Here is a 25,292-nt window from a genome sequence, read left to right as displayed (position 1 = left end):
CAAAGTATTTGTGGCTTCAGAGAACTAGGAAGTGCTTTTGGGATATGTTTAGCATGGTTGTACCAGGCTAGCTGTATACATTGTGAACCAGGGGATTTTTTGACATATTGACATCAGTCCTGTCATAAGCACAGGTCCGCTTGTAAAAGTTGTGGCATACTGATACGGGTTCTTGAAAGGTGATGAGGATTTAGTAGTTTAAGCATATTTTTTACTGTTACAACTGAATGTACACAATATGTTTGTCACTATGACTACTCAACTATGCTTTCTAGTTTGAACAAGCCTTCAAAATCTGATATCTTTTAGATGAGACCATCTCAGTGCAAAGATGAAAGACTCTCGGTGAAAACATTTAAATCTTTGATAAAACCCTGCAGTTGGAACAGCAGAGTGCAATTCATTAGTAATTTTAGATGATGCTTCATGATGTGACTGAAAGAAATATCACAATATGGTTCATCTACCACCACACACATTTTACTGCATGTTTCTTTCACAAACAGGTTTCCTTCAGTCCTGGGTGAACTGCTGCCTGCTCAAGGATGTCATTACTGGGAAATTGTTGTCTCTGCCTGCAGAAGCTACAGGATTGGGATTTGCTATGAGTCAATAACAGAGAGCAGTGTCCTGGGGCTGAGTGACACCTCCTGGTGCATGCGGTGCTGTCCTACACAAACCAGGTAAAGAAAAGTCAGTCTAGCTGCTTGGGAAGCTACTTGTCGTTCATGAAAAAAAGCTGGACCTCTTCAAGAATCATAAGAGCAGAAAAAATTCTTCTACTTTCTTTATGCAAATTTGAATAATAAGAAAAGAACAACTACAAAAGGTCTTTAGACCTCCTTAACAAATACTTTAAATATACCTCCGTAGAAAAGCACCTTAAAAAAAAAATTAATCTCAAACAGAGAGTTTATCGCCCTTTATTCACTCAACCAGTGAATAAAACTTAAAGAACTAGTTTGCTACTGCTTTGTCATTCCAGGCTCATATCCTGAACTGACTCACTAAACCCCAGCAAGTGTATTTATTTCCAAAAAGGCAGTCTTTTTATAATCTCTTTCCTTCTGCAAGAGATGTCAAGCCTCAACAGAGAATGCTTTCTCCTGCCTTGTCCTTCACAGTGATAGGCACTCACCTGCCTATCACCTGCCTATCACCTGCGGCAGGGCTGCAGGGTGCTGGAATAGTCTGTGGTAGCAGGCCAGAGCCAGGCTGCTTGAAGGTTTGTAAGGTATTACCCTGCTAACGATGTAAAGGTGATCTTGATCTAAACAAGTGTGCTTTTTTCAGTATGAAATCATACGGATGTATGAACACAACTAGCTAAATGAAACATCCAAGATGCTTTTATTCTAAGAGTCCAGAGATGCGAAGTGAAAAGGCTCATCAGCATGCCAGGCAGGGCTTTGAAGGGATGCCACATTTGCTTTGCCTAAATACTGAGCAAATGCTGTTGCCATGTGGTAATCTGATGTATGCAGCCACCTGTTAATAGATTGGAATTAAACCACAGGTTATTTCTGGTAAATTGTCATGAGGAGGCTTTACTGTGTTCTGGTTTCCATTTTCCTACAGCTTTCTTTACAGATTTCTTCACACTGGTGTGATGAGTGATGTCCATGTGACAGAACACCTGGCCAAGATTGGCATCCTGTTGGATTACAGTAGTGGGAGACTGTTGTTCTTCAATGCAGAGAGAGGACTTGTGCTGTTCAGCATGAGGCACAAATTCACCGATGCTGCTCACCCAGCCTTTGCCCTGGAGAAGGCAGGAGTGCTTACCCTGTGCACAGGAATGGAGCTGCCAGAGTTCGTGAAGCACAGCTGATATCCTTCTTCACACTTTCCGTAAAATTGACAATTATAGCATCAGAGGATAGAGAGGGGAAGAAGGGTGTCAGGAAGGGATGTCTAGTCCTCACTGATGAACACTGTGTGCATGGCTCTCCCTCATATCATCAGTAATTGTAGCTAGTGCTCAGACATGTAATCACCCAGAGCCTGGAAAGAAAATCAACTTCTTCAGATGGAGATGCACCCAGTGATACACACAGCAGTACTTCTAAGGGGATAAAGAAGTTTTGTTAGATATGATAGTGCTAGCTGTCTTTTTAAAGTTAATTATGAACCTGTGTATGAAATAAATGCATTTCTCACTGCAATATGTGAAAGTCATCATTGCATCATTTGCCAGGACAGTCAGAGCCTGAATCCAAGATGATGTGCTTAGAAAATGTATAAAAACTTCAACAACTGAAACATTCTGCAGGTTAACGTATCTTGTGTTATTGTCTGTCAACTCTTTAAAGGCATAAATCAAGAAAACTTGGAGACTTAGAAGTCCACATATTTGCAAAATGAGCGAGTCCCAAGCTAGACTTCATATCAGCCATGTAAAGTTTGAGCATAGCACACCCACCTAAGCTGCTCATAGCAGACTAACATCTACCTGACAGTGTCAGTAAATATCTGTGCTTGTGAATAGCTACTCATGAAACACCTGTATGAGGAAAATTGATAGTAACAGTAAAAGTCTTCCCTTCTGGTTTTCATCCTCAGTTTGTTGGTTAAGTAGTTTTGATGGTGAAAGAATGTTTCTATTCAGGACCTTCTGGATCACCATTTTTCCAACACTGCTTTTTACCTTTGCTCTTACAAAAATGATGCTCCTAATTTCAGGCTTGTGTACCTTTTCCTGCATCTGCCCTGCTCTCTCTTGTTATCTGCCCTAGCACTAGCATCATGACAGTGAGGTGCAGTGTTTCAGGGCCATCAAAACAGGCAGGCTAAAACTGGTTGATATTAGCAAAGTAATAGGATGCTGATTTTGCCCGTTGGCTTTTTTGAACCATTTTTCCAAGCATTTCACACATCAGTATTATGGCTGTCTTCTCGCCTGTCCCAAGGGCTGAAGGCACAAATGCCAGTGGTGGTGAACTCCAGTGAGTGTTGAGGGGAAATTAATCTTAAACAGGCAGGCAATGCTTTTCGTGCTGTGCCTGCTTTGGAGATTTCTGCCTCAGGGGGTTGTGCTGCCAGACTCGTTTCTGAGCTCAGCTGAACTCCCTGAAGTAAAACAGATTTCAGGAGTCTAATAGAGAGAGTTTGTGTCTGAAAAGAGAAGCTAAATGAGTTAAAATGAAGCTTCTGCTTTTTATTGTCAGAAAAGGTGCTTGTTGCTGCTGGTTTATGTATGATTTAACACTATCAGGGCACGCGCTTGCTGCTCCAGCCTGCTGTATGCTTGGTGTCCTAGGGGAGCCACAGTCCACACTGTCATAGCAGGCTCAGGCTTGCTGTTGACTTGGTTAAGTCAATATAAAGAAGATCCTGTGACCATTTATTTTAAGCCAGAGCTTTTTCTGGCATTTCAATTAAAGGGTGCCAGTTCTGAGTTCCTGCTGGAGAGAGTGGGGAGTGAAAAAGTAAGATTGTGCCCTGTTGGCTCAAGTGTGTGTTTTGTAGAGGTGTGGAGGATGGTGAGAAAACGTCCAGGATTAATTGAGAGAGAAATGCAGAAAGAGTGTTGGGGGTAGCATTACTATGAAGGCTGAGGAGGAGAAGGCAACAGAAGGTAGGCTGGAAACTCACACAGAGCAGATGGTGATAAACTAAGAGGCAGATTAGTGGTGTCAGCAGGGTGTGTTCCTTAGGCTCCTGCAGCCAGTGAGCTCACTGAAGGGTTGGCTATCTCCAGAGCTTAACGTGGTACTTGGAAATAAGCCTGAAATATTCCATTACTGGGATGATTTTACCTGTGTACTCCTCATCCTCATCACTGTCATCTCAAAAGAAGGATTGCTTCATGGACACCAGCGTGATATATCGACAAGGGGAGAGAGAGTGATAAAAGGAGAACAAAATTAAATTACATCATTTGGATGTTTTTTTTCAGTGAAGGCAAGAAGTGATTGCCTTGTCAAAGGCAACTGCCTATTAGTAATTAGTAGATTTAAAACAAAAAGTGAAAGCTTTTTCTGCTGCCACACATTGCTACTCAGGTACTACTGTCAACATTTGAGCTTGGCAAATTCTTAGTAATATTTGATTAATTTCAAAACACGGCCTGACTCTCTTTTCTTCCTAATTTTATATAAGATTCAGTTTTAGATTGGGCAGTATCAAAAACAGTATTTACTCTTTATGTGAAAACTGAATAAGATATTCTTAATTGGAAATGCCACTCAAAGAGCTTAAACAGTACTAATTTGAATGTCTAAATCTGGTCTGCATTAAACTATGCCAGAGGAAGAAATGCCAGAGAGAATATCCTGTTCAGAGAGATGGAACAAAATGCACACCAAACACACACGTTAAGATTCAGCATAAGGAGAAATTTCATATTAATGAAGAAAGCAGACCCCAAAAGCCACAGCTGAGCTACTAGGACTTATAGTAAATAGTGCAAATTCTCTTGCCCTTGGAAAGCTTAGAGGTACATCTGGTATCATCTTTTAGTTGCCTGATGGGCACAAAGTTCAGGAACTCACTTTCCAGAAGGCGACTATCTTCAGACTCTTGAATGTATGGTGCAGTCCATATAACTTTGCATTCAGATGAGCTGAGATTTTGAGGTTTGCTGCATCCATTTTTTTCTGACCATTGTAGCTTGTAACTATACAACAGAAAAAAGAGACAAAAACCTCCCAGTCACTGTATTTTTGTTGTGCTTGATTAATTTAGCATTTAGAAATACCTCAAAACTTGCAAAGGATGTCCCTTAGCTTGGCTGATAGGAACTAAGACTTCATGCAAATATTGATAGGGTTGTGTGGTATGTATACACAGTCTAGTCATCATTCCATACTTAGAGCAACATTTTAAAAGTTACACAAAGATTGTAAGAGTTCATCAGTAATCTGGTGTTTATTTCATTCTGAAAAAAAAAAGGCCGATGCCTAATAATGTTAGTATTGTCAATAAATAATCGGATGGATCTGAAACACATTGCATTGAAAGGAACAATTTCCTCTCACTTCAGCAGGTTTTAGATTAGACCTGTAAACCCCTATGCACTGAGATGAGAATATAGGCTTGACTGTAAAAAGAGAAGCATTAATTTCTACTGTAAAATTAGTGCTGAACTGAAATTTTGCTAGTATCAGTGGTATTGATCCACGGACGTTGCTTAGGTCACTCTGCTCAAGAAAGAGTTTAGTGCTTCCGTATGACATCAGGCAGGAGAATTCAGCAATGCAGCTGCAAACTGCAGCACGTGTGATGTGTGTGCATGCAGGAACAACTCTGCTCTTGACCTAGCTGTTCTTTCAGTACCATGTGCTGAAAACAGTCAAGTGATGCCTTATTTTAGAAACAGGTACATTAACCACACCACCATTGTTGAAAACTGTGTGCATGTTACCACTAAGTCTGTTATAAGACGGAGACTCAATAAGACACAGTACCAATAAGTTGTTGCTAAATCCACACTGCTGTTATATTGTCTGTGGTATGCACGTGAAATATTATTTCTATTAGCATTTCAGGGGCTCGAATAGGTATGTAAAGATGGAATTAAGGGTAATGTGAAGTTAGGATCTTTCGAATCATCTTCATTTCAGATAACAAGTAGAATCTTTGGCATGTTGAGGTTTAAATTTGATTTGAAAAATCACATTCTGTGGTGTAATCACAATTGCATTACTGCTATTTTGCTGATAGGTTTACTAGTTATAGGGAACCCCAATATGCTCAGTCACAGAATCACTAAGAAATTGATAGCAACTCTTCCACTTCCAGCAACATGCTGTGCAAGAGATATTGAACTAGTGAAGTACATGCATTTTGCATGTTGAGCTTGTCCAATGCAAAGTAGCATTGCTGACCAGAGACCACTCTGCAGTGTGGTCAGCACTGCAGGAGGTCAGTTCCTGTTGTCAGTTCCTGCAGGAGGACAGTCTGGAAGGAAATGGAAAAAATGCTTTAGGATCATCTCGTTCCAACCCCCCTACCATGGGCAGGGACACCTTTCACAAAACTGGGTTGCTCAAGACCCCATTCAGCCTGGCTTGGAACACTTCCAGGGATGGGGCATCCACAACATCTCTGTGCAACCTGTTCCAGTGCTTCACCCTCACAGTAAAGTATTTTTCCTAATATCTAATATAAACCTGCCCTCTTTCAGTTTGAAGTCATTCCCCCTTGTCCTGTCACTAAATGCCCCTGTGAGAAGTCCTTCTCCAGTTCTCTTGCAGGCCCCTTTAGGTACTGGAAGTTGTTATAAGGTCTCCTCAGAGCCTTCTCTTCTCCAGGCTGAACAAGCCCAACTCTCTCAGCTTTTCCTCAGAGGAGAGGTGCTCCAGCCCTCTGATCATCTCTGTGACCCTCCTCTGCACTTGTTCTGACAAATCAATGTCCTTCATAAGAAGGGGCCCCAGAGCTGGACACAGTACTCCAGCTGAGGTCTCATGAGACCTCAGGGGCAGAGTCCCCTTCCTTGACCTGCTGTCCAAGCTTTTCTTAAGGCAATCCAGGATGCAGTTAGCCTTTTGGGCACACATCATCAGACCCTCTTGAATTTCTTGTCCACCAACAGCCCCAAGTCATTCTCTTCAGGGCTGTTCTTAATTCATTCTCCACCCAGCCTGTACCTGTGCTTGGAATTGCCCCAACCCAGGTGCAGAACCTTGCTCTTGGCCTTGTTGAGCTTCATGAGGTTCCCACAAGTTCATCTCTCAAGATTTTCGAAGTCCCCTCTGGATTGCATCCGCTTCCTCCTGAGTGTCAAATGCACCACACAGCTTGGTGTTGGCAGCAAAAGTCCAAGTGAATTTCCCCTCTGGGGAAATCTGTGCAGAAACAATACCTTTCTTTTCAGGACTTGTGTTACAGACATACTGTATTTCTAATTCATACTCTTCTCAACCTTGAAGAAGCAGTGTTGCAAGCAGAGAATTAAGTCACCTATAGTGCCTTAACATATAGTGCCTTGATCACTGTTAATGCAGTTGTTAGCTGAATTTCATCCTGCCAGACTGTTACCACACCACTAATGATGGGGACCTGGACCCCTGCCACAACAAGTACAGGAGAGAACTGGTTTCTGCTGAATAAGCAAGAAGCCAGTGTGGTTTTTAATACTGGGCCTGTCAAAAGGAGACCTTTGTCTGAGCATCACTTCACAGCCAAGCCTTCTGAGGTTGTAAAAGTCTGCTTCCTGTTCTTTCATGAGCCCTGCTCAGGGGGCACAGTGCATATGTAGTCCCACAACTCTTATTTTCATATTCACATGAAGAGAATTATATTTTGAAGTAAAATTAACTGAGATTATTTTACATATTCTTTACTGTGGGTTAGATATGAGTTTGTCTGGTTCCTGCTATTTTCAAAAAAAAAAAAAGGTAAGAAAAAAAGAAAAAAGTACAGCCTTCAGAGGGGGAAAAAAAAGAAAAAAAAGATAGCTAGTAGAAATTATCTCCAAACACCCTATGAAAAGAGAGAGAGCTTTGCACCTATTCCAACAGCATCCACTGGTGTTGCTGTCCCACACTGACTACTAGGATCATTCTTTTCACCCATGAAGGATTTTTTCTGAAACAAATATTAATAAAAGTATGTTGAGCAAGATGTGCTAGCAGTGTAAATAACTACTATGACTGTTAGTGCTTAAGAAGTAATCTGTGTCTCTATTTAAAGTATCGAGTGAGGGCTTTCCTTTCAAAGCAAAGAACGTGTGTTGAGATAAATAAAGAGTTTTCTGCAGTTTGTAGCCAGAGCAACACAGGAACATATACTAATAGCCTAACCAGGTACAGAAAGAACACTACTGTCTAGATTATAAAAGCAGATTCTGGAAATCAAATTGGGACATTTCTTAGGGGATTAAAAAAAAAAAAAAATCTGACTTCGCTACTGAGCCCCAAGTTAAAAACTGCAATTTTTAACTCAGGGCCATACACTGCTATAATGTGCTTCTCCAGCAGAAACTGGTGCTGCATTCTGTGATTGCAATTCAGAAGGCTCAGTTTTTCTGCATGGTACTGCAGTTATTTTTGCACACGTTCAGCAACTTCAGTGGAGCATGAGTAGTCTGAGCATGCTGATCACATGTCGCTCATTTGGGCAAGTAAAGAACAATAAATCAGATAGTTCCTCAGAGTGTGAGGTTTCTAGGACACCTGCAAATCCATGGTGGAAAAAATGCCATCAGCTTTTCTTCCAGTTATTCTTCCACAGCTCTGGACCCTGAATATCCCCACAAAAGCGGAATAGCAATTAATATTCATCAGATATTTCTGCTGCAAAAACCATTCATGCCGGAAAGGTCTACTTTAGGCCTTAAACCATGCCCAAAGTTTATCTTCCACTTCAGTTAACAGGACAAATGTGATGGGGGGGGTTGACCTAGGCTGGACACCAGGTGCGCATCCAGCAGCTCTATCACTGCCCATCCCAGTCATTAGTGACACTCAATTTACCAGGAAAAAAACCCAAACCACTTCAAAATCCTCTTCACTCATTACCCCACCAAGTATTATGGGGTTGTAGCCCAATATAAGGAAGCATCTGATGTTCTGGTACTGAATGCTAGCTTTCCAACTGCTTTGTAGTTTATGCCCCATTTTTATAAAAGCATGATCCCTGCTAACGGCAAAATGTTACAAGAAATCTCAAGTTACACAGAGCTCTGTCTTTATCATAATTTTTGTACTGCTGTGTTTCAAACAAGACTAGAAATAACTTAAGATCTTCACAATAGTGAAACTGTTCTTTTAACTAGTATAATTTTGATCTTGAATTAAGCAGGCTAGCTTTAGTTTTCAAAGCTTAAAATAGTTATCTGCCTTTTACAGATTAGTGTCTGTGTTTTAAGGTGGTACACATGCTCTGTAAACTGCAAGACAGCTCTATTACCTGGAGTGCAGTGGTTATGGAGGATGTTAAAGACTATGAAGTAATGGACTAAAGGCTGCAGTGCCCAAGAGGATGCAAAACCCCAACAAGTCCATTACTGGCACCACCCATGTATAAACAGAAGGATGTGAGCATAGGGCAAAAGATTGTAGATATTACTGATATTACTCAAGGAATATGTGAACGCTGACTTTTACTGCACAAAGGAGTAAATAGAAAAGAAAGATATGCTGGATGTTAGGACCAGGGTTTTATTTAACAGATGCGCAACAGCACATTAACAACTGTACATGGCACTTAGTGCCATGGTCTAGCTGACAAGGTGGTGATTAGTCAAAGGTTGGAGTTGATGACCTTGGAGATCTTTTCCAACCTGAGAAATTCTGTTATTCTGTGAACTAATTCCTCTTTTTAATGTACAGTCAATTAGACTGTATATGAACCCAATGGATCATACACATATGCATCGGAAAAGCAAACATTTTGTCAGACTCATGGTACTGAAATTACTCCAGAGTGACAGTTATCACACTATCACTTGACATAGTCTGGTTCCTTGGATACTGCCCTCCAGCTGACAACTGTGGAACAGCCATCATTGATTCGCCGTCTGCTTCAGCTGAGGCTTCCAGTCTGGTTTGTAGACAAAGGAGAATAGAACTGCAGAAATAATGTCCACAGTGAGAAGAAAGGCAGACATTGCCAGAAGCGGCAGCTTCCTGGGGACTGCCACCAAAGGAACTGTTGCCGTGGGAGTTAGGTGCTGAAAAAATCACCAGAGCAGTTAATTAGGGGTGAGATAAGAAAGAGTTTATTATGCCAAGGCTGAAGATGTTACAAGACGTGCCCAGGCCATGCCTGAGATGTTACATTTTATAATACCATCCATCCAACCCTAGATGTGTCCACCCTGTGGCCTTTACTCTGGTCCGCCCCGGGTCCACCCCCTGAAAATGGGTCTGGGGTGCATTTCGGGACCCTCTGTTCATCCCATCTTCATCTTCATCAGAGCACAAAGGGTACATAGTCACCCAGTTCTTGATCGTGTTCTGTGGTTTAGGCCCTGATATGCTGTTCTGCCAACAACCTAGGCCTTGCCTTGACAAAAGACTAAACATTTCTACTGGATTTGGGAGTAGGGGTGATATAGGAAGCATAGAAAGGGGTAAGAGGGCTAAGGAATGTGTAAACAAGGGTGCTACAGAGAAAGGGAAAGGGACAAGGGACAAAGGAGGGAGGGTTGCTGCTTTTAAAATCTACTTATAAAACTTATAAGGCTTACCAATAAAAGAAAATATAAAAAAAATTAGGGGCTTAAGGCATCAAACCATTGGAAAGGACCGTGATGCTGGAGTACAATTGCACCTTCTTAGCCCTGTAGAGGTGCAGCAGGGTAAACTGTTATATCACCCCTCTCAGCCCCTCTACTCTTACTCTACCCTTTTACTCTTACAGAAACAAAAAACTAGGAGTGACAAAATGGCAAGTTCTAAACCAGGGAGCAGAAAGACTACAGAATGTGCTGGCACGTGAAACAGCTCCTAGCTGGAGCTGAAAATGGTAGGTGAGTGTGATGTGTACTTGACTTGTGACAATTTCAGAGCCATGCAACACTTGCTGTAATTCTAAAATAGTGCAATTATTGTTTTTTATGTCTCACTGAAATTTGCACAGTCTGGCTTTGATGAACAGGCATTTTTTTCAAATTAAAAAAAAAGAAAAGCACTTCATAAGGAAATTCTTGACTTGCTGTGTGCAACGAGCAGTTTGTAATCCCTTCTATTAACTTCCCTGTTCTCTCCCAGGTGGAGTATGTGCTTGTATCATGAATCCAGGCCAGCTCTGGTATGGCACCATAGTATATGGTAAATCATCCCCACTGAATTGTGCCTGCTTGGCTAGCAAAGAGTCAAGCCCTATTTGGTTAGTGAGTGGTGTGGTAAGTCAACCAACAACTTGTTCAATCCTACCTTTCATGGATTGGCCTGTAAATGCTTGATTTTTGCTTTTAAAATGTTTATACCCCACTTGCAGTGTCCTTGCTTTAAAGTAACATCTTGGAAGACTCTGAGGTTGAACTGCACCGACTGATGTGCACTGGAGCCAAGGATTTTGCCACATGAGCCAGAGGAGCTTTCTTAACTGGCAAGACCTCAAAACTAGAGTAGAGGTGTACCAGCCCCCTCTGCCCTGAGAGGGAAGCAGTGGAGCCCTGAATCAGAGGCAGCTCTGACTCAGCTTTGGCAGCACTAGGAGCGATAGCAGCCTCCCCACACATAAAAATGCCACCCCCAGGGAGCACGAGCAACGAGGAGCATGGCACTGCAGTGTGTGCAGCACTTCACAAGGAAGGGTGCTCAGGGTGGGTGCTGAGGCCCTGCTGAGGCCCTGGCCCAACCAAACACTTGGCTCTGCTGGTGGTCATCATGCATGGTTTCCAGTCAATCAAAAGTCACATGCTGTTTGTGCACCAAAAAGGCTGTGGTGATCCAGATGGAGCTCCCACAGAAACATGAAGCTGTCCAGGTCTCAGGCTGCAGGGAGTGCCAGAGCCTGGCACTGCTCTCAGAAGGCAGCAGAGAAAACATTTTTGTGTGATGTGATCATGTGGACTATCTGCTCAGCCTGGTAATAGAGCTGAGGGAGGAAGGAGAAAGTCTGAGAAGTATTGGGGACTCTGAGGAGGAGATTGAGTGGTAGACATGTATCTACTACCCCTTAGACAAACACACCTGCCATCCACAGCACAAGAAGCAAATGAACCCCTGTCCTCTCACCACCAGGCAGAAGGAGGGGACATTAGATGTGGAGGGGAACTAAAACAGTTTCCTGCTTGGGGTGGCCGGCAAGTCCTTTCCTGACTTACCGCACCTCCCTCTTAAGCAATAGGTATTAGATTCTGGAACTCAAGGACCAGGGAAATGAGAATGTGGATGAAGGTTCATCCAGGATGGAGGGGTTACCTAGGGCAGGGTATCATAACCACTTCAGTCAAAAAAAAAAAAGGGTAGTTGTCATTGGTAACTCACTTCTGAGAGGAGCAGAAGGCTTGATATGCTGACCGAATCCAACCGATAGGGAAGTATGTTGTCTCCTTGGGGCTACATCACCATAAAGCTTCCCAGCCTGGTGCAGCCCACTGATTATTACCTGCTGCTGATTATCCAGGTGGGCAGCGACAAAGTCCCAACAGCAAGTCTACAGACAGTAGTAGAATCATAGAACCATAAAATCATATAATGGTTTGAGTTGAAAAGGACCTTAAAGATCATCTCTTTCCAACCCCTCTCTCATGGAATGCCATTCATTTAATCAGTGGCCCCATCCAATATGGCCTTGAACACTTCCAAGGATAGAGCATCCACAACTTCTGAGAAATGCATCAGTAACAATAGGAGAGCAAAGGAGAATCTCTATCCATTGTGGGATGTGGGGAAAAGAGTGACAAAGGGTGAGAAAAGGATTGAGGTACATAATGCCTTCTTTACTTCAGTAAATAATAACAACAATAATAACAATAATAACAATAATAACAAGACCAGTTGTCCTCAAGGTACACTGCCCTTTGAAGTTGGAAAACAGAGACAGGGAGCAAAACGAAGGCCCGTAATCCGGGAGGGAACAGTCAATGACCTGCTTTGCCAGTAGGGTCTGAGCAAGTCCATGGGGCTGGATGGGATCCACCCAGGAGTACTGAGGGAATTAGTGAAAGAGCTTAACCAAAACACTTTCAATCATTTACCAGCAGTTCTGGTCAACTAGGGAGGTCCAAGCTGACAAGGAGTTGGCAAATGTGGCCCTCATCTACAAGGAGGGTTGGAAGGAACATCTGAGAACATCAAGCCTGTCAGCCTGACCTCACTGCTGGGGAAGGTCATGGAGCAGCTTATACTGAGTGCCATCACATGGTGTGTGCAAGGCAACTAGGGGACTGGGCCCAGCCAGCATGGGTTTGTGAAAGGCAGGTTCTACTTGATTGATGCGTTCTCCTTCTATGACAGAATGACCTACTTAGTAGATTAGGGAAAGGTTGTGGATGTTGTCTGCCTGGACTTCAGTAAAGCTTTTGACACTGTGTCCCACAGTTCCTTGGGGAAACTAGCTTCTCTTGCCTTGGACAGGTGCACTGTTCATTGGGTAAAAAACTGGCTGGATGGACGGGCTAGAGAGTGGTGGTAAATGGAATTACATACAGATGATGGCTTATCACCAGTGGTGTTCCACAGGAATCAGTATAGGGCCAGTCCTGTTTAATGTGTTCAGCAGCGATCTGAACTAGGGGATCGAGTGCACCGTCAGTCAGTTTGCAGGTGACATCAAGTTGGGTGGGAGTGTTGATTTGCTGGAGGGCAAGAAGGCTCTGCAGAGGGATCTGGACAGACTGGATAGATGGGCTGAGGCCAGTGATATGAGGCTTAATAAGATGAAGTGCCAGGTCCTGCACTTGGGTCACAACAACCCCAGGCAGTGCTACTGGCTGGGGGCAGAGTGGCTGGAAAGCTACCAGTGGAAAAGGACCTGGGGCTGTTGTTTGGACATGACCAGCAGTGTGTCCAGGTAGCCAAGGAGGCCACCGGCCTCCTGGCTTGGATCAGAAATAGTGTGGCCAGCAGGACCAGGACACTGACCATCTTTCTCTACTTGGCACTGGCTACACCATGAATTCTGTGTTCAGTTTTGGGCCCTTCAAGACAAGGAAGAACATTGAGGTGCTGGAGCAAGCCTGGAAAAGGGCAACGGAGCTGGTAAAAGGTCTGGAGCACAAGTCTTGGGAGGAGTGGTGAGGGAGCTGTGGGTGTTTAGTCTGGAGAAAAGGAGGCTCAAAAGGGATATTGTCACTCTCTGCAACTCTCTGAAAGGACGTTGTAGACAGGTGGTGGTTGCTCTCCTCTCCCAGATAAAAAGTGGAAATGGCTTCAAGATGTACCAGGGGAGGTTTAGATTGAATATTAGGGAAAAAACTTTATAGAAAGCATTGTAAAGCATTGGAAAAAGCTGCCCAGGGGAGTGGTGGAATCACCATCCCTGAAAGTGTTCAAAAAGGGTTTGGATGTGGCACTAGGGGAAATGGTTTAGTGGTGAACATGATGGTGGTGCTGAGCTGATGTTTGAACTTAAAGGTCTTTTCCAACCTTAATGACTCTATAATTCCATGACTTTATCTACAACCAGTAGATATAACACCTACAAGTAAGCAAACTAGCAGCCACAGCAAGTATCAGATTTTCTCTCACATTTCTCCTGCAACCTGTAGTGACAGCTCTGATTTCTGTTTCTGCAAGTGTCTAATTCAGTGACTGCAGCAGAGAAGCACTCTCACTTTCTCCTACTTTAGTCTACAGTCAAAGTATGCATATGTGGGAGTACATTATGCAAGTATGGCTTCACAAGAAGGGCTGAAAAATTCTTAAAACAGTTTCCTTTGATTGCACTCCTTGAATGACCCTGGTGCAACTGATGAGTATTTGGGCAGTTTTATGCCAGCACATTAGTTCTTGTAACTGAAATTGAGGAAAGAAGAACATTTTTTTTCTTAAATGTGTGGTGTGGAACTTTCAGGGAAAACAGCAGAAGACAGGGTAATGTTTCTAAGCCACATAATTCTGAGTTACTCAGTAACTCGAACAAGATGGGTCTATATCTTTCATTATATATTCTGCTTTGGAATGCAGTGCCATTTCCTCTTGAATCTCAAAGATCTACCAATCTAAAAGCTCCAGCTCCTGAATCACAGAATCACACAATGTTTGAGACTATAAGGGACTTTTGTAGGTCATCTTGCCCAACCTCCCTGACAAGTGGGGCCACCTATAGCTGGCTGCCCAGGATAATGTCCAGGTGGCTTTTGAAGATCTCCAAGGATGGAAACTCCACCAGCTCACTGAGCAACACCTACCAATGCTCTGTCATCCTCAGCATAGAAGAGTATTTCCTGATGTTTCCTGCCTCCCAGCCCAGTGAAGCCCTCCCACAGTGTTTGGTGTTGCAATAGCTGAGCTGCTGTTTTTGAGAAGTGTCAGAGAAAGGTTTAGAGGGCTATGATTAGAGGAGGAGAGGGGCTGTTTGGGTACAAAGGCACCAGCAGGAGGGTCCAGCATGGCTAGGGCTGTCAGCATGGCCTCTGTCCATGGGACCTTGCCTGGCAGGTCTTCAGGACAGGTAGACCAGCAGATGCTCGCCAGACTTAGACAGCTTTGCCCTGGCTGGGAGGGGAGGAGACTGAAAAGCCTTCCCTGCAATAACTTGTGCTTTGTTCTTGAAATAAATGCTATGCAAAAGCTTCTGCATCTTTATTCAAATTCTGTAAAATCAAGCAACATCTCACCACCAGCAGGTCGTAGCAGCTGTCAGGTTCCTCTGCTGGGTTGGCTGTGCTCTACTCTGTGATCTGCTGGGTAGAGGCGTTGAGATGCCCTGGATCTGCTTGGCACGTCCCTGAGTCCCCCTTCTCCCATTGCTGGGCTCACTGCAGGGGCAAGAGCCTTGAGCTCAGTTGTAGCATTTGCTGCAAGGATATGCTACCCACCTGCTCCCTGGCCACAGTCTTTTTCTGGCAGCAGGTTGAGTTGACCATGGCCTCCGCATAGTTATTATCTGCCCTCATGGTGTGCAGGATGTGGCTGAAAGGCTGCCTGCAGATTGGTCACACAGGTGTTATGGCAGCTCACTGCCAGATGCAGAAGAAGCAGAATGTGTGGAGACATCCATCAACATGGTCTGCATTTCTGATGTTGCTCAGGCAGAGACATGGAGCACGGGTAACATGGCACTTCTTCCCAATGTCTGCCCATTGGCTGGCTGTCACAGCAGAGGTGCTCAGCTCTTGATTTTCCTCAACACCATGTCCTGCCAAGAGAGATGTTCAGAACTTTCTTAGCTTTAGGAACAGAAAAAGCAAAGAAAGACCCAGAAAGAGGTGGGAAAGTGGAGGCAAAAGCCCCACAAAGGGTTTCTTTGCAGGCTGAAAAGTGGCAGCCGAAGAAGCCCTGTGGGACAACCAGCCCCAAGGACTGCTTGCCCCACCTGCCTGTCTCCCTCAGCTGCCCCCAGGGACACTGCTTACAGTCTAAGATCCCCCACCCCCTCTGCTCCTCCCCCAACAACCATCACAATTTGAGCAAGCAGAGCGTACCTGACAGAGGCATCCAGGGAAGGCAGAGGAACAGGCTGGGAGTCTTCACTGGTGCCTACATCCATGGCATAGCTGCCATGTGGGGCCTACATCCACGGCATTGCTGCCATGTGGGACCTGCAGCACTGTCACAAGCCAAGGCTTGGCACAGAGCTAGCACTCCAGGCAGAGGCCCAGTCCTGACAAACTACCAGGATCGCCAGGTTCTTGTCTGTATAGCTGCTTTCCAGTTAGTGAGTCTCCAACACTTACTGGTGATTGTTCCTCCCCAAGGGCAGGACTTTGTAATTCCCTTGTTGAACTTGGTGATGTTTCTTTCACTCTATTTCTCCAGACTGTCAATGTCCCTCTGGCCAGCAGCCTTACCTCTATCGTATTGGGCACTCCTCAGTTGTGTGTTGACAAACTTGCTGAAGGTACACTCTGCGTTATCATCCAATTCATTAATAAAGGTGTTGAAGAATATTGGACCCAGTATTGAGCCCCAGAGTACACTACCAGTTATTGGCTTACAATGCTGAATCCATCTGCCCAGGCTCTCCTTTGTAAACCCTTCAAAAAATTATTTTAAGCCACTGCAGTAAAATTAGCACAATATAATGGGAACTCTGCATGTAATCACATCTCAGTGGGATGTTTGAGCTTCACCATGACATTCTGCTGAGGCAAGATCCCCAAGATTTTGTGGAGGTCTGATGCCCACATAGTTACTGCTTAGCAACTAAAAGCTTCTTCAGGAGAAAGCAAATCCTTTGCAGCCTGGGAGCTGGTTGCTGTGACTTCTATACAGAAAGGAGGAGGAGAGCTGAAACTGTAAAGTGAGTGGCTCTCAGCCCATTCATCTCCAAGAAGATACCAATGGCTTTGTACCTATGATCTGTGTTGCTATCTGAACCAAGCACAACTCAGAGCCAACCACTGCCTTACAGACTTCCCCAGTGCTCTGAGGACATGAAGAACCCTCACTTCTTTCCTCCAGAAGATCTTGGCTTATAGGCCTGCAGCAGGAGTCCCGCTCTCAGAACCCAGACTTCTGAAAGTCTGTCTGAAGTTTATTAATTTTCTCAGCCCAGGTAGCATTAGCCCACCCTTGAGAAACACTGGCCATGCACCTAGTGGAGAGCTGGGGCCAGCTGAGGCTCAGTACTTGCTTTTCATTGTGAGGATCTGTCCCTTCACCTGTAAAATTACCACAAGAGACCCACTCCATAAAGTGCAGTGTCTACTGATCTTCCAGAGCTCTGGAATTGGCTTTGAAAAGGGACAGACGAAGGAAAGAAGAAATTGCTGAGCCCAACCAGGACCAGCAGTTATTTTCCAGTGAGTAATGGGAATACCCAGAGATGTCTGATGCAGTCCTGTCTCACACAGTCCATTCAGAATATGTTGCAGCTGCAGGACCACTGGCAAAGAACTGCTTGTCCTGGCTTGTTAACACTGAATGAAGCTGGATTCCTGTTGATACTCTGACCTTTTTCTGCAGGATAAAGAATATGGGCTCTTTCCTTCTTACTGCATCCTTCCCAGGCATGAAAACAACACACTGAATACAAAGAGGAGACAAAAGGGAAAAAATGTGCTTTTCAGTTGTGTTTCAAATATTCTCTGTATTGAAAGCCAACTCTAAATTTTGATAATATCCTAGCTAACTTATGTCATGCTTCTCAGTTTTTCTGTCATTTTCCTTGTCCTTTAATAAGTTCATTCTGATATGGATTTACATTGCTGTGCCTCTTTTTTGGGTCATTTTTGTAAATATTAAGAGGTTGTCATGGAACTCCTTCTATAAATATTAAAACAGTCTTAACCAGCATCTTACATGGTTTCTGTGGCAACATTTTGGAGCTATTTGTAGGACCACAGTCTTGAAGGCTGCTGTGTGGAATTCACCATCATTTTGCTCAGCGAAGTTCTCTTTTCCAATCAAATTTTAAATTCTATAAGCTCTCTGAAAAGCAACCTGGTACATGATGTTCCTTGTGACTCCAGACCTTTTCCTTGTGCTGAAGGTAGATGTTCCATGCTATGTTATAAGCTGTGATGTTTCTCGCAAGTCACATGCAGAAAGATCTATTTTTTTCCATTTTGCAGATAATTATTTACATCATTGTGTCTCTGTGCAATATTTTCTATGCATAAATCCAATTTGTAATATCTTTTCTCACAACTTATATCTTACACATCTCTGAAAAGAAACTTCATTTTCTGGATGTTCCCCAACTGCTACGGTCTTTTTGTAGGTTGGGTTTTTTTTCCTGACATCCACAGAATAATAAAAGAAATAGAAACCATCTAGGACTGAATCAAAAAAAGTCTTTTCCTTAAGTCTTACTTTTGTTTATATACTCTCATAAAATATATACATATTGTCCAATAGCACAATGCTGTTCAGCTCATGATCCAGGGAAACCTACAGATCCATTCCTGAACTACTGCCACCACCCATCACTGTCACCACCCTATGGATGTGTAACTATATATTCTTACCTAAGGGGTTTTTTCTTGTTCTTCAGGTAGGATGGGAGTATTCTGGGCTCTGCTTCTGTCTTCCAACACCCTTGCCCCACTGTGACTGTCCTCAGGTTCTGTTGTAGGTTCCTGTAACAGCATACAAATCACTGAAGTTACTCTGGAATAGCCTCCCCTGGCCTTCACTTCCTGCTCCTTACAGTAATCATTCTTTCATCTGGATATTTTGGAAATGAGAAACATGTATTTTCCAATTAAAAAAATTATAAACAATATTATTTTTTCAAGAACCAATTTAGTTTCTGGTCACCTACTTTCCATAAGGGGGCAACGTGGCAAAAAGAATTCAGCTGCTTAGGAGGTTTTGTCAGTACCCAAGATTGGATGTATCTTTGCCATTGGATTGTCTCTGCTTCTCTATGTCTGAGAAGGAATTTAAAGGGTCTCAACCCTACGGTGTTACTGTTTTCAAAAAGTGTTATGTCTGGTGGCTGTCAAGAAGCTCATTTTATTTTCCACACATGTGACCCTCATTTGCAACAGTTGTGCTGTATTTCTCTTTTGCTTAGAGACAGAAAAAATATTTTTAAGAAAAAAGAGAATTTTTTTCCTTTTGGTATGTTGTAGCGAGAACTAGTACAAATACATTGTTCAGCTGAAGCGATACAATTTTGGAAAAAGAATTTTGTCAGAAAAGAGTGAGATTATGGGAGGAATATCCTCTCAGTGGTATTAAAAGAGAAATCTAGATCAGTTCACTGGTTGTTCATCCACCTTTATGCTTTTCTAGCAGTGCTCTACATAGAACTGGGAGAGCGAAAGATGATTTTCCAGGCTGTATGTGACTTTGTTATTCTTGGACAAGCCTGACCCTTCACATAAAATAAAAAAAGCCAGAAGCTATCAATACCCAACAGTTGGGATTAGACAAAAAATTATATTCCAGCCATATCCTATTTCCTTTGCCTATGCCACAGTCTGAGAGTGGCACTGCCAATAGCACTCTTCTGCATGCAGCACCAAGGGAGTCTGCCTCTGCTAGGCATGGCTGGTCATTTTTTGTGATGCAAAAGTGGTAGTGTGGTCCTGTGTGTGTCACAGTGATGTGCACTTGCATAATTACTTTACAATTAGTTTCTCTGACAGATGACAGCAGTGATCATTACCTGTCCTGAAAAGCATGTAGTATGTGATATGTAAGAAGAAACACTGTGGGATAGTTCCAGAAGGAAAAATATGCAGAGGAGACCTCACTCTCTCTCTTTTCTGTCTCACTCTCTTTTCTGAGGACAGTAATTGTGAACTGGGGGCCAGGACTTGCATCTGTAAAGTGAGTCCAGCTGCTGTCATCTGAAAGTCCACCCTGAGTAAATTGTACTATTTAAGTATTTGGGTGACCTCGTAATTACTCTGCCATTGCTCAGGGCTGGAGATCTTGGTGTGAAGCATGGCACATCTTCCTGAGGCTTGGGATGGGCCATCTGACAAATCTACTCGTTTATAGTCCAATGTTGCAGGTACATAGAAAGATATTTTAGTCTCTATGATGGCTATGGAGAAGCATAGCCTAAGCCTGCTTTTCTTTCTGCCCCTCTTCCTTTCCAGGAATTGGTAGCCACCACCATTGCAGCTCTGATTTATTTGACTTTTCTCTTATGGCACTTGTCATTAAATGGCTCAGAAAATCCAGACCAGGGTCTGTGTTGACAGAAGTTGAGCCATTTTAACAAGATGATGGATTCATATTTGTACGACCTGGTCTGAACATTTATCCCCAGTAAAACCTTATGCAAGTAGTTGCTTCTTTTTAGTTGTCTTCTCCTGTGGCTACACACATGTCCATGCCTCCCACCAGGACTGGAGATGGTGGGCCTCAGGAGACCTCTGTGTGGGGCTTTGCAAACCACTTTCATTGCACTGCCTCTGCTATGGCCACAGTAAGTCAAAGCTGCCTGAATACCAAAGGACTCAGGTCCAAAGGTGTATCCTTAAACATTAAGTGTATTCAGTCTCCCTAACTGGCTGCATAACTCCTCTCTTCAACACACTCTCTGACTTTCAATATCAAATATGTCTTTAAAATTAGAACAAACGAGAATACTAAGAAAACAGAAGAGGGAGATAAAGTGATTTAAAATTCTAAATCTGAAAACATTTTTCTCTTATGAATTGATATGCAGAACAGATGGTCCTCTAAAAAAAAAAAAAAAAGAAAAAGTTCAGGCAGAAGAAAGGAGCCTAGAATGAGTCTGTATTCTGTTCCCACTGATGCAGTATCATGATCAACTGAAAGGCTAATGCAATAGATCGGTCTGTAGAATGGAAATATCCATCACTTAGGGGTTCTGTCTGTAGAGAAAAGAGTTCTGGTATTTATTTGGGGTTTGTGTTTTTTTTTGGGGGGGGGTTGGGGTTTTTGTTTGTTGTTTGGGTTTTGTTAAAATGTGTTTTGGGTTTGGTTTTGGTTTTTTGTTGGTTTGGTTTTTTGGGGTTTTTTTGGTTTTTTTTTAATTCATAGTTGCTTCTTATAATTTTTTTCTGAGTAACAAGTGTAAAACTAAGTCACATTATCTAATGTGAAACACACTGCCATTTGGAAGCCTTATCTGGTCTTCTTAGGATGCATTTTCATGACTAATTTATTTGTAAGAGAGCTAGACAATCTCTCTACAATGATGTTTGAAATGCGATTGTTCCTTGAGTGAAGTTGTGAAGAAAAGGCGAAAAGTAAGACCTCTTATTTTCTTGATCCTATTTCCAGCCCTCACAACATTTGCTTAGCAGATCAGTGTGTGTCTAAGCGTCTGAATTGTTCTTCTCCAGAGATAGCTCTGAAAAGCTCAGTTGTTACTAACTAAAATGTAAAACACACTGAAATGCATTTACCTTTAAGAAATTTTTTGTATGCTTCAGAAAAACTAAGATTTGTCTTTCCTGACATCTAATGATACAGAAGTGCTAACTGAAGGACCAGCTAAACTTCTCCTGAAGTTGGCGTTTACATGCCTTGGTGGGGACCACAAAAAATACAAAGAATCTTGTCTTCTTTTCCTTCTGTATTCTCAGCTCTCTTAAGCTGCTTTCTATTCACCTGGGAATCATTTTAAAGGTGGAAGCCACACAAGTGGTTCTCCTGTGGTACGTTTTTGTTTCAAATAATTGGGTTATTAGCAATTTATTGTGGCTTGGTCTCCTGTCATTCTTCTGTGGCATGCCTGTGGTACTGTATTTATAGAGAGAGTTTCTTCTAAAACCAACATTTAAAGTCCATTTCAGATTGAACTGATTAAAACCCTAATGTTTGCCAGGTGCCAAAGGGAGAGTATTTTGAGGTAAATAAAGATTTTGACCTTTCATTTCACAAATCAAAGGAGGTTTCCTCAAATCAAATGCTTTCTGTACCATCTTTGTTATTATGTTTTGTACCCTTCCTTCAATTTGTTTCATTTGGCAGAACTGTAATTACAGGCCAGACATGGACAAGTGTTCATCTGAGACAAAGCACACAGAGTAGAGAACAAGAGTTTTGTTGAATTTTCAAGAAGCATTTTTCATGGATCAGCATCCTGTTCTCTAAGCCTTAAAAACCCAGGGAAGTGAAAAGGCTCTGCTTTTTTTAATTGCTTCTGTTCCCTTTTAAAATTACTATAATCAGTAATTTTAAAGGAACAAAACAGAGCAAGTTCATTCCAGTCACATTGCAAACAAGGGAAAGACCTCACTGGAGGGGCATTAGCCAAATTCAGACTGCAGTCATTACAGAAACAGTCACTGAGAAACTCTTCTTCTCCTCTACACAATCAATCCTCTTATATCACCTTTATGCCATTGTAAGAGTCTGATTTTACTGGATTAGCTCCTGATTTATTCCCCTTGTCAACAGTAGACAGTATATTCCCTCATGCATCTGCTGTTGTGGGAACAGCAGGCCCTACAGTAAAACTAAACAATGGAAAAGAATTAGTAAGCATCCTATTAACTACAGTGTTTCCCCGGAGGGAAAGGTAGAGCAAACTGGCTTTGCTGAAGAACAGCTCCTGCATTTTGTGTGCTTTTCATCCTTTGGTTGCTTCAAGTACCTGTCTGAAAAAGGCTTTTGTGCTGGAAATGAAGTATTCAGAAACTGTACTTATTATCACAAAAAAGTTTCTGTATGCTATAAATGTTCCCACCCTGTATATGTACTTGTTGCTGTTACTGCTTTGTGATACTTCTGCATGAGGAAAGACCATTTTTGTAATTGGAGCTGAATGAAAATAACACTTGAATGTGAAAAATATTTGCTGGGTTTTAGAAAATTTTGATTTATGGAAACAGACCACCTGCTGCGTAGGACCCATAAGTCTCCTAGCTAATAATCTTCTCTCCACTTGGACTAATTTTAGCTATTGCCACTTGAAACTTTTAATGGTTTCAGCCACCTACTGCCTTAACGCAACTTTTACAGCCCCTCTCTAACACTCTGCCTGTTCATGTATCTGAGGATTATAAATAGTTTTATTTGGAAAATGGTCATTGGAGATGGAGGTGGAGAGACAGGAATCATCCGAGAGTAAATAGATTGTTAATTCCCTTCTGAGCACTGAGCTGCTGATTCACTCCCAATCAATTCCCACACAGCCTGGGCTGAGTCAGCCCAGAGGGTGTTGAATAGTCAAGAGCAAAGACAATTCAGAGGATAATGGCTCTGCAAAGTCCAAAACAGAAAAGTGATTCAGATGGGGGAACTAAAAGAAACAAAATACATAGTGGAGATGGGGACAAAAAAAAAAAGGGAGGGGGAAATAAAAATAGACAAGTAATCCCTATGCTGCCACCTCTGTGTGGGAAATGATGGTGTTCAGGAAGCTTAGAGAAGAATCAGAGGTAAATGAAACAAAAGGAGTGGATGGAAGAGGTGAGAAGACATTAAAACCCAAAAATAATATTGGAATGAAATCATCAGGGAGAGCCAAAAAGAAGAGAGATGTAGGCAGATGTAGGCAGAAAATGGACTCAAAGTAGGGACACACTTCCAGGTGTGTCCCAGCCTAGCTACTGACTTCCCATCTGCTTAAGCATGCACATAAAAGTTTGTATCTGTAAATGTCACCATACACATCCATGGGGAGGAAATAGCTGAAGAGAGGCCCTACAGTTAAGAGCTTTCTATCCTTTAAAGATCAAAGAACGTGAGATTGAAAAGTAAGACTCATGTGAGAAATGGACACTTCAGAGATACGAACATATTGGAAAGCACATACACCCAGAATAAAGACAGGCTTCTCTCTTAAACTCTTCTGTTAATTAAGTGAAGAGAGCGAAGTGGGCCTGGATTCTCTGAATCAACCTGTGAAACATTTCCACAGCCTTTCATTGCCCTACCACTTCAAAAATTATCTAAGCCTCCTCAGTCCTCATACTGCAGTTCTCTTAAATCTCAAGGCCAGTGCTGCAGCCTACTTAGGCTCAGGACAGAGACTTGACACACTGGTGAGTGTCTTGTCTCATGTCTTGTGCAGGAACCTTCCCTCCCTGCACTTTGTTCATATGAGAGGCAAGCAGCTGCCATGGTCCTATGCATCCCACAGCAATGAGCTCCCTGCTTGCATTCAGCACTGCTGAATGTACGTTCTGCCACAGTAATATAGGCTCTGAATTCCTTCCTCTTAAAACTCCTTATTTTAAAATAGTTTGTACACATTTAGCCTGAGCTAGTTTAAGGAGACCATAGGGGAAAGCTTGTCAACATCAGGAGAGAAGGAGGTTGTGGGAAACGACTGAGCTGTAGACAGCTTAGGCCTTGAATTTGAGCAGTTACAGCTACGAGGTTATAAAGGAATGTAAACATTGAAGATGAGAAAGCAGAAAAGGAAGAATAACAGGTGTTGTTTTGAGAGTTGCCAGCATGCGAAGGAATGCTGATCACCTATCAGAAAAGGAGCTTAGGCACGTGAACAAGAACACTTAACAATGAGATATGGTATATGTGCGCGTGGACAGAAGAAAAAGACTATAAAACTAAGCCTTCTGCAAATAAAGTGCTGCCTGTCAACTAACTGAGTGTGCGTTTTTTCGGTCACTGCATTTGTTAGCAAGAGAATATATTGCCTTGCATCTAGCAGACTTAAAGCACAGTAATGGTCAGTGGTATTGATCCTAAAGCTTGAGGACAAGCACTCAAAGGCATGTCCCTGGATACAGCAGTGCTGGTCTGTACAGAGCTATAGGGATGATGCAAGGCACACTTGACTGAGAAGCCTAAGTAAGAAGTGTGTTTGCCCAGTGATACGTGCGGGGAGAGTGGAGAGAGAGCAGCACCTGAGATAATGATTCAGCTTTCAGCTGGGCCAACTTGTCCTCTACAGGTTCCCCCAATTCCTTTAATGAGTCAAAGAGCACTTGTATGCCCAGCCTTATCAACTCAGATAGACGATTAAAGATAGAAAGAGGTGAGCCCAGGTCTACATTCCCAATTCAGGCACTAAGATAGGTGTTCAAGTGGAGCTGTGTAAGTTCCTCCAAGAGCATATTGATTACTTATATGTGAAAACAAGTCTCAAGTAATTGTGATGTGAATGTTAGCATGATAATTAAACCCATCTCATTCTTCTAGAGAGTTGAGGTAGACTGAGCATTGCATCTAAGCCTGCTGTGTACTGCTCTGACATCCAAAGACTTTTCAGAACTGATGAAAAATAAAATTAACAGTTCTGGTATATTGTTTATAATGCCATAGCCTTCTGCCAAAGAAAGAGAATTGTATGATTGTGAGTTATGATCTGGTAACCTCTTGAATTTGTTTAGAGGGGGTTGTTTTGCTTTAGTTTTGTTGCATATTCACATAGGGAAGGCA

General features: G+C 42.6%; 1 protein-coding gene across 1 annotated transcript in view; it reads left to right on the top strand.

Annotated features, from left to right (window-relative positions):
• CMYA5 (cardiomyopathy associated 5) overlaps positions 1 to 2,165 on the top strand; it is a 50,225-nt gene extending 48,060 nt beyond the window's left edge. The window contains exons 12-13 of the mRNA XM_064642540.1: positions 507 to 683; positions 1,579 to 2,165. Of these exons, the coding sequence (XP_064498610.1) occupies positions 507 to 683; positions 1,579 to 1,831 (430 nt within the window). The 3' untranslated portion in view covers positions 1,832 to 2,165. The remainder of the gene's footprint in view (positions 1 to 506; positions 684 to 1,578) is intronic.
• The last annotated feature ends 23,127 nt before the right edge of the window (positions 2,166 to 25,292 follow it).

Source organism: Pseudopipra pipra, chromosome Z (assembly GCF_036250125.1).
Source record: "Pseudopipra pipra isolate bDixPip1 chromosome Z, bDixPip1.hap1, whole genome shotgun sequence".
NCBI lineage: Eukaryota > Metazoa > Chordata > Aves > Passeriformes > Pipridae > Pseudopipra > Pseudopipra pipra.
This window is presented reverse-complemented; position numbering and strand designations above follow the sequence as displayed.